This window comes from Panicum hallii, chromosome 7 (genome assembly GCF_002211085.1).
Source record: "Panicum hallii strain FIL2 chromosome 7, PHallii_v3.1, whole genome shotgun sequence".
Taxonomy (NCBI): Eukaryota; Viridiplantae; Streptophyta; class Magnoliopsida; order Poales; family Poaceae; genus Panicum; species Panicum hallii.
Window position 1 is genome coordinate 14708544 of NC_038048.1, and position 13578 is coordinate 14722121.

Below are 13578 nucleotides of genomic sequence, written 5' to 3' on the forward strand. Positions count from 1 at the left end.
ATTGTTAAAGATGATCTTGCTCGAGCTGCTAGGAATGCTAAACAACTTGAACCATCACCATCGACTTCTAATTCTGAAATCAAGTTGAATGCTCCTGTTTTACTTGCTCAACGTGCTGATTTTGATGATCTCCGCGATGCTCACTTGCCCTGCTATGCACTTGTATGCTCTAGTATGCTCGTTTCACTTGATGATGCACCATCTTTGGATATTCCTCCTGCGGTTGCTAACCTTTTACAGGAGTACGCTGATGTCTTTCCCAAGGACTTACCACCGGGTCTTCCCCCGCTCCGTGGAATTGAGCATCAGATCGATCTCATTCCCGGCGCACAGCTTCCGAACCGAGCACCATACCGTACAAATCCGGATGAGACGAAGGAGATCCAGCGCCAGGTGCAGGCGTTGCTTGACAAGGGTTACATTCGTGAGTCTCTTAGCCCTTGCTCAGTTCCTGTGTTACTTGTTCCAAAGAAAGATGGCTCATGGCGTATGTGTGTAGACTGTCGCGCTATTAATAACATCACCATTCGTTATCGATACCCTATACCACGCCTTGATGATATGCTAGATGAGCTTAGTGGCGCCATTCTTTTCACTAAAATTGATTTGCGTAGTGGTTACCATCAGATTCGAATGAAACTGGGTGATGAATGGAAAACGGCTTTTAAAACGAAATTTGGGTTATATGAATGGTTGGTTATGCCGTTTGGTTTGACTAATGCTCCCAGCACCTTTATGCGTTTGATGAATGAAGTTCTAAGGCCCTTCATAGGATTGTTTGTTGTTGTCTATTTTGATGATATCCTTATTTACAGCAAGACTATGGAAGCGCATTTAGAACATTTGAGTGCTGTTTTTGATGCGTTGCGTGCAGCTCACTTATTTGGTAACATGGAAAAATGCATCTTTTGCACGCAACGTGTTTCGTTTCTTGGTTATGTTGTGACTCCGCAGGGCATTGAGGTGGACAGCAGCAAGATTGATGCCATTCGGGAATGGCCTACACCGACGACGGTTACACAGATTCGGAGCTTTCTTGGACTTGCAGGGTTCTACCGTCGGTTCGTCCGTGATTTCAGCTCCATTGCAGCCCCTTTGCACGAGCTTACAAAAAAAGGTGCGCCATTTGCTTGGGGCGACTCGCAGGAGGTAGCGTTCAACACTTTGAAAGATAAGTTAACACATGCTCCCCTCTTGCAATTGCCCGATTTTAATAAAGTGTTTGAGCTTGAATGTGATGCTAGCGGTATTGGGCTAGGTGCTGTTTTGTTACAAGAAGGAAAACCGGTTGCTTATTTTAGTGAGAAATTAAGCGGTGCTAGCCTGAGATATTCTACTTATGATAAGGAGCTTTATGCTTTAGTTCGCACTTTGCAAACATGGCAGCACTATCTTTGGCATCGCGAGTTTATCATCCATTCTGATCATGAGGCTTTGAAACATATTCGTACCCAAACAAATCTGAACCGTCGTCATGCTAATTGGGTAGAATTCATTGAGTCTTTCCCTTACATTATTAAACACAAGAATGGGAAGGAAAATGTCATTGCCGATGCTTTGTCTCGTCGATATACCATGCTGTCCCAGTTAGATTTTAAAATCTTTGGCTTGCAAACTGTGAAAGATCAATATGTTGATGATGCTGATTTTAAAGAAATCTTAGCTCATTGTATGGAAGGCAAACCATGGGGCAAATTTTACATGCAGGATGGGTTCCTGTTTCGCGCTAACAAGCTGTGTGTTCCAGCAAGCTCGGTTCGTCTTTTGTTGTTACAGGAAGCACACGGAGGCGGTCTCATGGGACACTTTGGCGTCTACAAGACGCATGAGGTACTGGCCGCCCATTTCTTTTGGCCCCGGATGCGCCGTGATGTCGAGCGCCTTGTTGCCCGCTGCACTACTTGTCAGAAAGCTAAGTCACGACTGAACAACCATGGTTTGTATATGCCTTTGCCTGTCCCTACTTCCCCTTGGCTTGATATTTCTATGGACTTTATTTTGGGATTGCCTAGAACTAAGAAGGGGAGGGATAGCATTTTTGTGGTTGTTGATAGATTCTCCAAAATGGCTCATTTTATACCATGTCATAAGACTGATGATGCTAGCAGTGTTGCTGAATTGTTCTTTCGCGAGATTATTCGTTTGCATGGTATTCCGAATACAATAGTCTCTGATCGTGATGCTAAGTTTCTCAGTTATTTTTGGAGATCACTTTGGAATAAAATGGGAACTAAATTGCTGTTTAGCACAACTTGTCACCCTCAGACTGATGGACAAACTGAGGTGGTTAATAGAACTTTGTCAACCATGCTTAGGGCTGTTTTAGACAAAAATTTGAAACGTTGGGAAGATTGCCTGCCTCATGTTGAGTTTGCTTATAATCATGCAACACATTCTTCTACAAAGATGTGCCCTTTTTAGATTGTTTATGGTTATATTCCTCGGGCGCCTATTGATTTGTTTTCGCTTGATGCTGCGGACGCCCCACACATAGATGCTGTTGCCCATGTTGAACACATGATTAATTTGCATGAACAGACTCAACAAAACATTGCTGCTGCTAATGCTAAATATCAGGTTGCTGGTAGTAAAGGTCGAAAACTTGTCACTTTTGAACCTGGTGATATGGTTTGGTTGCATTTGAGAAAGGATCGGTTTCCTACTTTACGCCGTTCTAAATTGATGCCTCGTGCTGCTGGTCCTTTTAAGGTGCTAACCAAGATTAATGATAATGCTTATGTCCTTGACCTGCCTGCGGAGCTTGGTGTTTCCACTAGTTTTAATGTTGCAGATTTGAAGCCATATGTGGGCGAGGATGAGGAGTTGCCGTCGAGGACGACTTCAGTTCTAGAAGGGGAGGATGATGAGGACATCAACTACAACATGAGTACGTCTACGCCAGCAGCACCTTTTCCGGCGACACCAGATGCTCCTCCACCCCAGGTGCCACCTCCTTTTGGGCCAATCACTCGGGCCCGTGCAAGAGAACTAAACTTCGTCATGCTACTGAAGAACGAAGGCCCAGAAGAATAGATGCTGGCCCAACTGAGGCCTTTGCGTGGGCGCCTAGGGCTGACCACCACTAGGGGCTGCGCCCCCTTCCTGGCCGCCCTTTTCCTAGGGTTGCGCCCCTCCTTCCTCTATTTAGATAGAGTCATCATTGCTTTCCAGACTTGAGTTTTGTTTTACATCTAGCTTAGCTACTCTCGAACACGCGCAAATACGCGCTGTCCTCGTGAGATTCAGAACTCCACCTTCGAGTGATATTGTGATTGCTCGCATCTTTTTCTTGTTCGTTCTTCGATTGCGTGCAGGAAACGATCTTCGTGATCAGGCTGATCTTGCATCAACAAGGTCGGTAACCACAGGAAGTTGGTTCAGCGATTGCATTGGCGCTTCGGGCTCGCTCGTCGTAGTCGGATCGTGAGGGTCATCTTCCACCAGATCGAAATTAACTCCACTCACCGAAAGATCGGGCACTCCGACTCTATCACTAGCCCTGGCATAAAATCACTCGGTGGGGTCTGTGTTGGCCGGGGACGGATCCCATTCCACGGACCAACCATCAGGCAAAGGGTAAGGCCACGGTGTAATGAACGCTGGCTCATCAGAAGGGTTACCTGAAGTAAATTAACAAAGCAAGACTGAGTATACTAATACTCAGCAAGACTTACCCGGAATTGGGTATATCTTAGCCCATAACTAGACTCATGATGGCTTTTAGCTTTGAGTAGGGTTTTCAGCTGAAAAGCAACAAAGAGTAGATCCTTATTTTCAATTTTTAGCTTTCAGGTTCTAGCTGTTTAACCATTCTAGGTAAGCACCTATAGCTATCCAAACATGGTAGAATCTTTACTCAAACATCATCTTTAATAATCACATAATTGCTCTTGTTACTCTATGTGATAAAGGGGATAAGCAGTCTCATACATCGTGAGAGACGGACGATTCTGAATCGAGATTCAACCCTTGCAAGGTAAACCTAACACACACGCTTGGAACACCACAGGGAAATTCTGAAGCAACCGTTTGCCTTTCATTCCGACTCGTGGATCAGATCCACCACAAGCGACTGCAGGTCATATGCACATCCAAAGTGCAGGAAGTACGTCTGTAGCGCGACTACAAAACCCGTACTCCTGGTTGCCCAGCAACACATATGCCTACACGTCGAACAAAGTAACCAAAAGAAGCAAATACATGTGGTGGGGGGTATGTCCACTCCTCGGGCCGATTGGTTACTAGGCTTAACGCTTACCATATTTCACGGCATGTGGCTAGTACTTTCAAACGCTTAACCACCGCTACCACACACTGCGACCTTATCAAAATTCATCAACACAGACGGGGTATCATCTTGACCATGATACCTCATAAAACTCCCGTCCGGCATCCTTATAGTGATAGCAGGAATGTAAACATTACAATTCCTATATCGCGCGAGTGACAGGAAATCACTCGAATTCTACCGGTCCTGTAAGCAGAGCAGCTATTCGGGCTCAATTTCTAGTGTTCAATACATTGGTTCCTGGAGTAATGCAACTAAGTTTTCCAAACAACTCCTAAGGACCTAATGCATAAAATATAAATAGATAATATAGGTTGCAGTGTAATAAAGTAGAGGTCATGTCCGGGGCTTGCCTTCGCTAGCAGGGTTGGGGTTAGTCAAACTATTATCTTCCGAACCTTGGTTCGAGGCTTCAGAGAAATCTGCGACAAGAGTCCCGGGGTCTTCAGAATAACCTTCTTCTTGTTCCGGGATCAACTGATAATCCCCGTCAGCGAGCGTGGTCGAGTCTATATTTGATGCAAGGTTACCGGTTATGAAATTGTATAGATATTTTTATAATGATTCACAATAAAGTTGCAATCCAATCCTAAGAAAAATTACATTACGATGATAAGTTAACTACCCTGCACTGGGCAGTCATTTATCGAGTATGAATTATTTTATCTAAATCCATTAGACAACGGGGTTGATTACACTAATTAACTAACTAGTAGCATGGAGCAACAAGTGGGGTGGTTTTTAACATTTGTATTAAAAAGCTTTACATATTGACCTCACAATTTATGAACTTTAAGTTATCATTGTATTAAAATCAATTATATTATATCCATTTTATTTAATACTTAACCTTTGATTGAAAATTTAATATCATGTTATAACATTATAAAATAGAACCTTTAATCTATTTTCATGATTTTAGGATATTTAAAACTATATTTATTAGTTATGCTAAGGAAACTACTCCTTATTCCTAACAAAATTTATACAACAAGAAAATAATACTAGAGTACAAGGTTAATTATTTTTCTTCAATTCTACATGTTAAAAGAAAATTATCAGCACTGGTTTTACTAATTTATCATTTTTCTATGAATTACTATTTATTTCTTAAGCCTACAAGTAACTAACTTTGATATTTAAATTAGATCATCAAACATTCAAAAACTGCAGTCGACCCTTAAAGCAAAGTTGCAGATCTTTGTCTAAAGATTCCAACAAAATTTAGTTTACTATTTTATGATTTTTCCTTGAAGAGATATGGTATTTCTAAGTTGACAGCAAAAATTACATAAGGAGGTCCCTGGCTACTATTCCACTGAGTCTTAGGCTATGCACTTAACCCCCTGGATTTCTTTTCCTTCTAACCCGAGGTCCCTGGGCTGGGAACCGAACAGAGCAAAGCGGTGGCGGCCGTGTTCCGGCGACGGTGATCACCGGCGATGAGGTCTGAGGGGAGGAAAAGGAACAGGAGCTCACGAGGGTTCTTATGCACCAGGTGTCGAGAGCTGAGGTGGTCGGATGGGTAGAGTTCGACGGAGACCCGAGACGACGGCGGCGGGGTCAACGTCGACGGCGAGGCTCCGGCGATGAACGTCGGCCAGTAACCTGCGCATGAGAACCAGTGGGTTACGGGGAACGTGTACGTGCCATCAATTGAAAGAAATTATGCTGGATCGAGAGGGATCGCCGGAGACCGAAGCAGCGGCGGCGAGGGTAAGATTCCGGCGATCGTCGGGGAGCCGCTGTAAGGCCTTAGGATTCAAATTGGTGGGTCGTGAAGCTTCCTAATGATGATGTGGTGCTGATTAATGGGTCGTGGGGGCGCGGGAGTACCTGGAGCGAGATGCCCACGGTGGAGGCCGAAAGCGACGGCGGCGGCGCTCGTCGAGGACAGGGCTCCAGTTGAAATTGGGGAGGATCAGGGGGTCGTCGAGCTCGAACAAGTCACGGGGAAGCTGGTGCGAGTATTGGCTAGGGCGGAGGAGGTCCGGTGTGGGCTACCCACGGACGTGCAGTGCGCGGCCGGAACGGAGGAAGACGGCGGCGAGGAAATGTAGCTCGGGTGCGGGGAAATGGGCGCTGGGAGTAGCAGAACAGCACGTAGGTGTTGCTGTGGTGCTGCTGCGCGCGAAAGGGAGGAAGTTAAGGCACTGCAGCGAGCTGTCCACGACGGCGAGGAGGTGGCGGCCGGAGATGGCTCGGGGACGTCGTGGCGTGCGTGGGAGAAGCCACCAGGGGAGAGGAAAGAGGTCGGGATCGAAGGGAAACGACGCGTGGACGAGTACGGCAGCTGGTGGTGGCGCTCGGGGCGCGGCATCGGCGGCGAACGGCGGTGGCAGGAGCAGCACAGAGCGGGAAGCGGCGGTGGTCAGAGGAGGAAGAAGCAGAGAGATGTCAGGAGGACTAGTTTGTGAATTCCAAAAATTCCAGGGACCCCTCTGTAAACTAAGATTTCCCATTGATAGAAAAGTCTAATGAGAAAGGTGTCTAAATCAAAGTTGTAGAAAATTTCAAATCCTACAAGACTGCTTTAAGGTTCAAGTTCAAAATCTCAAAGAATATAGTTTTATTTTAAACTTTAGAGCACCATTCAAATTATAAACTTTGTCTTGTAATTCAAACATAATGCTTTAATGTTTAGGGTCTTTTTGCAAGTTTTCCTGCAGTCATCATTACTAGTTCTTTTTACATTTTAGTCCTTAAGTAAAACTGAGTTTTCCTTTTATCTTTTTACCATTTCACATGTAAATCCTTAGATGTTTGTATTAATTACATAAAGGTCCTTAATTTCATATAAAGTCTATTTCCCTTAGTGTTTATTTAACTTTTGCTCTTTCCTTTTCTATAGCCATCTGAAATTTGACACTTAGGATCATTTTCACACACTTGCACATGAAACTTTATAAAACTGATAATTTATGAATATACCCTTATTGCTTCGTACAACTTGTATACACTATATCCTGCTTACATATATTACACCCAAACTTAGTATCTAGTTGTCTAACTACCTGGATATCACATTTTGTCTATCTTCGAGTATCTCCTACCAAAGGTGTTCAGCGTTTCGGCATAAAATGGAAAGTTAGCAACCCGATATGTCGGACCATTCGAAATCCTTGAAGTCTGTGGCCCAGTGGCTTACAGAATTCATCTCCCTTCTCAGTTGGCTACCGTTCATGATGTCTTCCATATCTCTCAACTCAAGAAATGCATCAAAGTGCCTACTGAGATCGTTAAATCAAAAGCCATTGAGATCGAACCTGATCTATCCTACACCGAACATGTAACATTCAGGTAATTAGAAATATAGACACTAGGTATTAGTGAGATATATGCATGCCATGATGTATGTGAGATATACAGAGAATTAGGGGTATATTTGGAATTTATGAAATATATAGGTCCTTGAGTGTAATTGGGTAAATATATTACCAATTGTCAAATTTAATTGACCATAGGGAAGAAAGTGTAAAAGATGGGTTAAAATCTAAGAAAAATAGACCTTTGTGTGAGACTAGGGACCTATGTGTGATTAAAACAACAATCTAAGGTCTTACATGTGAAATGAGTGAAATATGAAAGTAAAATTCAGGTTTACTTAAGGACTAATATGTAAAAATACAAGTAATCATGACATCTAGGAAAATTTGTAAACATGCCCAAAATTTGATCAAATTTATTTGGATAAATACAAAGGTAATTCAAATTCTACCTTTATTCAAAAACTTAACCTAAAAAGCTGTAAACTTTGAACTTCTGAACTTGAGCCCTAAAACAATGTTGTAGAGTTTGAAAAACTCTACAACTTTCATTTTGGGCACTTTCTTATTTGACCTTTGTAGCAGTGAGAAATCTTGGTTTACCGAGAGGACCTTGAACTTTCTGAAAATTTCAAATAAGTCCCCCGGACCTCTCCCCTCTCTTCTTCTTCCTCGCGCACGTGGGCCCCTGCTCTGTTCTGCTCTGCCGCCGGCAGTGGTTCCCCTCCGGTCGCCGCTGTGCAGGCTATCGCCGTCCACCTCCTGCTTCCTCTTCCTCCACGCGTCGTTCTCTTCCTCTCCCGGTCCTGTTCCTCTCCCCTGGTGGCCTCCCGCGCGCGCGCCACAGCATCCCCGAACGCTCGCCAGCCGCCACCTCCTCGTCGCTGTGGACAGCCCACCGCAGAGCCTTAAGCCTCTATCTCTTGCACGCAGTAGCACCACACCAACCTCTACACTCCGTTCCTTCAGTCCCAATGCCAATTTTCGAGCGCCCGACCCGAATTTCCCCGCCGCCCTTTCTTCCTCCACTCCGGTGGCCACGGGCCACCGTGGGCAGCAGTCACATGCCATCCATTGCTCCCGCTAGTTTTTCCGCAGGCTTTCCCAACCTCCACTCGTGCTTCCTAGCCCCAGCCATCTCCCAATTTCCACCGAGGCAATCCTCACCGACGGCCACCGTCCGCCGCCGCCTCCTGCTCCTCGTGGACAGCTCACTCCGAGCCTTCCCGCACCACCACAACTCCCTGGCCAGCACCACATCATCACCCCGGAGCTCTACGACCACTTTGTGAAGTCTCTAGTGCTTTACATCTTCCTCCCGATGATCGCCGGTATTCATCCTCGCCGCCGCCGCCACTGTCCTCGTCGATTACCCCTCATTCAACGCGTATACTCCCAATTATTTGTATCTACACCTTCCCCATGACTCACTGAAGCTCGTGCGCAGGTTCCCTGCCGACGTTGATCGCCGGAGCCTCGTTGTCGACGGTGACCTCTCCGCCGCCACCTCGGGTCCTCGTCGAGATCCACCTTTCTAACCACCCCAGTCCACGACAAGAGGTGCACCCGAACCGTCGTGAGTTCCAGAGTCTTCTCCTCCCCTCGGACCTCGCCGCCGGCGACCTGTCTCGCCGGAACACGGCCGTCCTTTCTTTGCTCTGCGTCTGTCTCTCACCCAGGGACCTCGGGTTAGAAGAAATAAAAACCTAGGGGGCTATCTGCAAAGCCCTAGACTCAGATAAATAGTGCTGAAAGGACCCCTTAGTGTGATTTCTAATACAGGCTTTGAAATTCCATATCAATTCAAGGAAAAATCACAAAAATACAAACTAAAATTTGTTAGAATCCTCTTTTACAGATCTACAACTTTACTTAAGGAATGAACTTCAGTTTCTGAATATTTTGTACTCTTATTTAAATGTTAAGTTTAATTGGTTGTAGGCTTAAAGAATGCATAGTAATTGATAGAAAAATGATAAAAATGTGAAACCAGTGGTGTTAGTTTTCTTTTAACATGTAAAATTTAAGAAAAATAATTATCCTATTATTTAAATAAGTATTCTCCTACTATATGAGTTTAATTATGAATAATACATAGTTAACCTTATAAAATTTATATCTATGATTTTAAATGCTCAAAAATTATGAAAATGTTCTACGGTTCTGTTTTAACTAATATAACCTGCCATAAAATTCCCAACCTAGGATTAGAGGTCAAACAACTAAAATAATTTGGGCATCTTATAATAAGTCCATAATTTAATATTAGCATAGGGTTTATATAAATACTTGGTATAGCAAATGAATAAAGCTTTTTGATATAGTTAATGGAAACCCCCCAACCTGTTGCCCCATGCCACTAGTTAGATACTTAGTAGAGTTAACCTGGCTATTTAATGTATCTAGATAAAATAATTAATACCCGTTAAATGACTGCCCAGTGCAGAACTAAATGTTATATATAATAAATAAGTTCTACTTCCTTTGGATTGCAACTTTATAGGGAATTAAAATAAAAGTATATGCTTTCCATAACTTATAACTTTGCATATCATGTAGACTTGACTACTCTCGCCGATGGTGACTATGAGCTCATCCTGGAACAAGGAGTGGAATCAGCTGAAGACCCCGGGAACGCCTTCGAAGGTTTAACTGAAGCTACGAACCAAAGTTCGGACAATTTTGACCCTACTGTTCCCAATCCTACGCAAGAAGGCAAGCTCCGGACATAACCCACTATTTTCCTACACTGCCATTTATATCTATTTATACATTTCTATGCATTAAGTTCTTAAGAATTGCTTGATACCCTAGTTGCATTTTTCCTAGGAACCATTGTATTGAATATTAGCATTGGAGTCCGATTAGCTGCTATGCTAATAGGACCGGTAGAAGTTGAGTGATTCCCTATCACTCGCGCGATATAGGAGTTGTGATGTTTACATTCCTGTTATCACTCTAAGGATGACCGACGGGAGTGTTGTGAGGTATCATGGTTGAGGTGATACCCCGTCTGTGTTGTGGAAATTGATAAGGTCGCAGTGTGTGGTAGCGGTGGTTAAGCATTTGAAAGTAGTAGCCACATGCCGTGAAATATGGTAAGTGGTAAGCCTAGTAACCAATCGGCCCGAGGAGTGGACATACCTCCCACCACTCTTATTTTGGTTTTTTCGGTTACTTGATTCGACGTGTAGGAATACGTGTTGCTGGGAAACCAGGAGTACAGATTTTGTAGTCGCGCTACAGACGTACATCCTGCACTTTGGAAGTGCGTATGGTCCTACAGTCGCTTGTGGTGGATCTGATCCACGAGTCGGAATGAAAGGCAAACTGTTGCTTTGGAATGACCCTTTGGTGTTCCAAGCGTGTGTGTTAGGTTTACCCTTGCAAGGTTTTGAAATTCGATTCAGGAATCGTCCGTTTCTCGCGGAGATTGAGACTACTTAATCCCTTTGCCATATAGAGTAACAAGAGCAACTATGTGATTGTCAAAGATGATGACTTGATTAAAGATACTACCATGTTTGAGTAGACATAGGTGCTTACCTAGAATGGTTAATCAACTATAACCTGAAAGCTAAAAGTTGAAATTAAGGATCTATTCTTTGTTGCTTTTCAGCTGAAAACTCTACCCAAAACCTGAAAAGCCTGCATAAGTCTAGGTACATGGCTAAGTATACCATGAGCGGGTAAGTCTTGCTGAGTATTAGCATACTCAATCTTGCTTTGTAACTATCTACTTCAGGTAATCTCCCTGATGAGCCAGCTTTCATTATACCGTGGCCCTACCCCTTGCCTGATGGTTGGACCGTGGAGTGGGATCCGTCCCCGGCCAACACAGATTCCGCCGAATGATATCATGCCAGGGCTAGCATGATATCCATAATAATGACGTGTACAGTGTTCGTGTTTTCAAACTCCGTTGATGTGACTTAAAACTTAAACCGTTTTGTAATAATGTCCCTCGACGGGCACTAATGTTACTTTTATATCCTTATGTAATATATCTGCCTGTGATGTAAAGTGTAATGGCATTTATATCTCTGGACTCGCCTTCGTGCGAGGTACCTTGTTGGATCCTGCTTTCGGTGGTTTATCGGGACGTTACCCGACAGGCCAAGGGATTATACCGTTTGAAGCACGAGGTAGCCCTCAAGAGAGGACTCGCGTACTTGAGCTGTTGTAATTCAGGTTGGTTCTGCCACAGAACAACCCATCCAAATCCTTGATACCAAGGAGAGAGTCATCAGAAGAAAGAGGATTAAGATGTATAAGATCTTATGGAATCATCACATAGAGGAAGAAGCAACCTGGGAAACTGAAGAGTATCTTCAGAAAAACTTCCCAGAATTCCTAAAGCCTACTTAGGTAGCTATCCTCCGAGCCCTATTATCCTTGTAATCTCGGGACGATTCCTTTTAGGGGGGGGGGAAGGTTGTGACATCCTAGGTGTCAAATTTGTATCACACTAGGGAAGGAATTGTAATAGATATGTTGAATTATATGAAATTTGGGTGTTTATGTGAAAATAAGTACTCATGTGTAATTTTGCAAAAGTATGAGTCCTTTTATGCAAAATAGTTGAAGTACAAAAGTAAGTTTCAAAGTTTACTTAGGGTCAAAGTGTAAAAAAAATGCAAGTCATCATGACATTACATGAAAACTTGCAAATAGATCCTAAATTTAGTGTAAATTATTTTCAATAGGGTAAAAACTTTACGATTTTGAATTTAGTTCAAGATTTGAAAATAAAATCCCATTCCTTGGTTTCTTGAACTTAACCTTTAAAGCAAAGTTGTAGCTTTTGAAAAGTACTGCAACTTTTGTTTTGGCCATTTTCTCATTTGAGCCCTAGATTTTTGGGAAATTATGGTTTACTGATAAGCCCCTAGGATTTCTATATTTTGCAACTAAGTCCCTAGAGACTCCCCCTCTCTCTTCTTCCTCTGGCGCTCCTCTATTCCTCTGCTCCTCTCTGCAGCCGCCGTAGAACCTCTCCTTGCCGCCGCTGTGCTGCCCGCTGCAGCACCGCCAGCACCACCTCCTGCTTCCACCCTCCCCCACGCGTCACTTGGACGCCGACCGTCGCCCCAGCTCGCCCTTGCTGGCCCTTACCCGCGTGCGCCACGCCGACCCGAACGCCGCCCGGCTGACAGCTCGCCGCCGCCATGGCATGTGTGCCGAGCACCCCCTTCGAACCTCTATTCTCCTGCTCTCGAGCATCTCCAACTCGTGACCATCCCATTCTGCATTTCCTTCCTCCCGCCCAATGCCCCGAGCGCCAAACACCACCGCTGCCCCTTCCTCCACTCCGGTGAACCACCATCTGCCGTGGATCGTTGCCTCCAGCCACACATTGTCCACGACAACACCTTGTCAAGCTGCTCTGTTGCCTACTCGAGCTTTTCCATCCCTCCCCGCTGTCAAACCTTCACCGGAACCACCTCGCCGCAGTTTACTCCCTCCGCCGCCGCCCCTGTCAACGTCGCCCCCCCCCTTTTCCTTGGCTTCTGGTCTCAGTTAACCCCCGCACTCCCTTCTGTGCATCTTGCTGATGCTCGTGCAGAGGAGCTTCGCCCCCGTCGCGCCGCCGTCGTCGTTCTCCTTCCGGCGCCGCCTCGGGTTGCCGTGGGGAACCCCTCTCCGGCCCTTCCCCTTCCTTCCCAAGGCTACCCCTAAGTTCACCTCGACCTCCTGAAGCTACCCCACCCCTTAAACCTCGCTGCCAGTGAGTCATCACGCCGGAACGTCGCCGTCCTTCTCCCTGTTCCTTTTTCCCTCCGGCCAAGGACTACATTGCTCTGATTCAAAAAGTTCTAGGGTCCTTTCTGCAAAGCAATCTGAGTCTTTCAAATCTTTTTTAGTGAACTTTGAAAATTCCTAGAAATTTGTAGAAAAATCCTAAAATAGCAAACTCAAGTGTTCTGGGTTATGTTAGTTAAAATCTACAAGTTTTGTTTTCTGTTCTTGGGCTGAATCTCAGTATATTTTTCTCTAGATTAAATATGAAGAAATGAGTCCTTT

General features: G+C 44.6%; 1 protein-coding gene across 1 annotated transcript in view; it reads left to right on the top strand.

Annotated features, from left to right (window-relative positions):
- Positions 1–210: 210 nt before the first annotated feature.
- Positions 211–13578, top strand: part of LOC112900499 — a gene marked incomplete at its 5' end in the record, with an annotated part of 94069 nt that continues 80701 nt past the window's right edge. Inside the window, 3 exons of the mRNA XM_025969360.1 lie at positions 211–776; positions 939–1014; positions 1432–1830. Of these exons, the coding sequence (XP_025825145.1) occupies positions 211–776; positions 939–1014; positions 1432–1830 (1041 nt within the window). The remainder of the gene's footprint in view (positions 777–938; positions 1015–1431; positions 1831–13578) is intronic.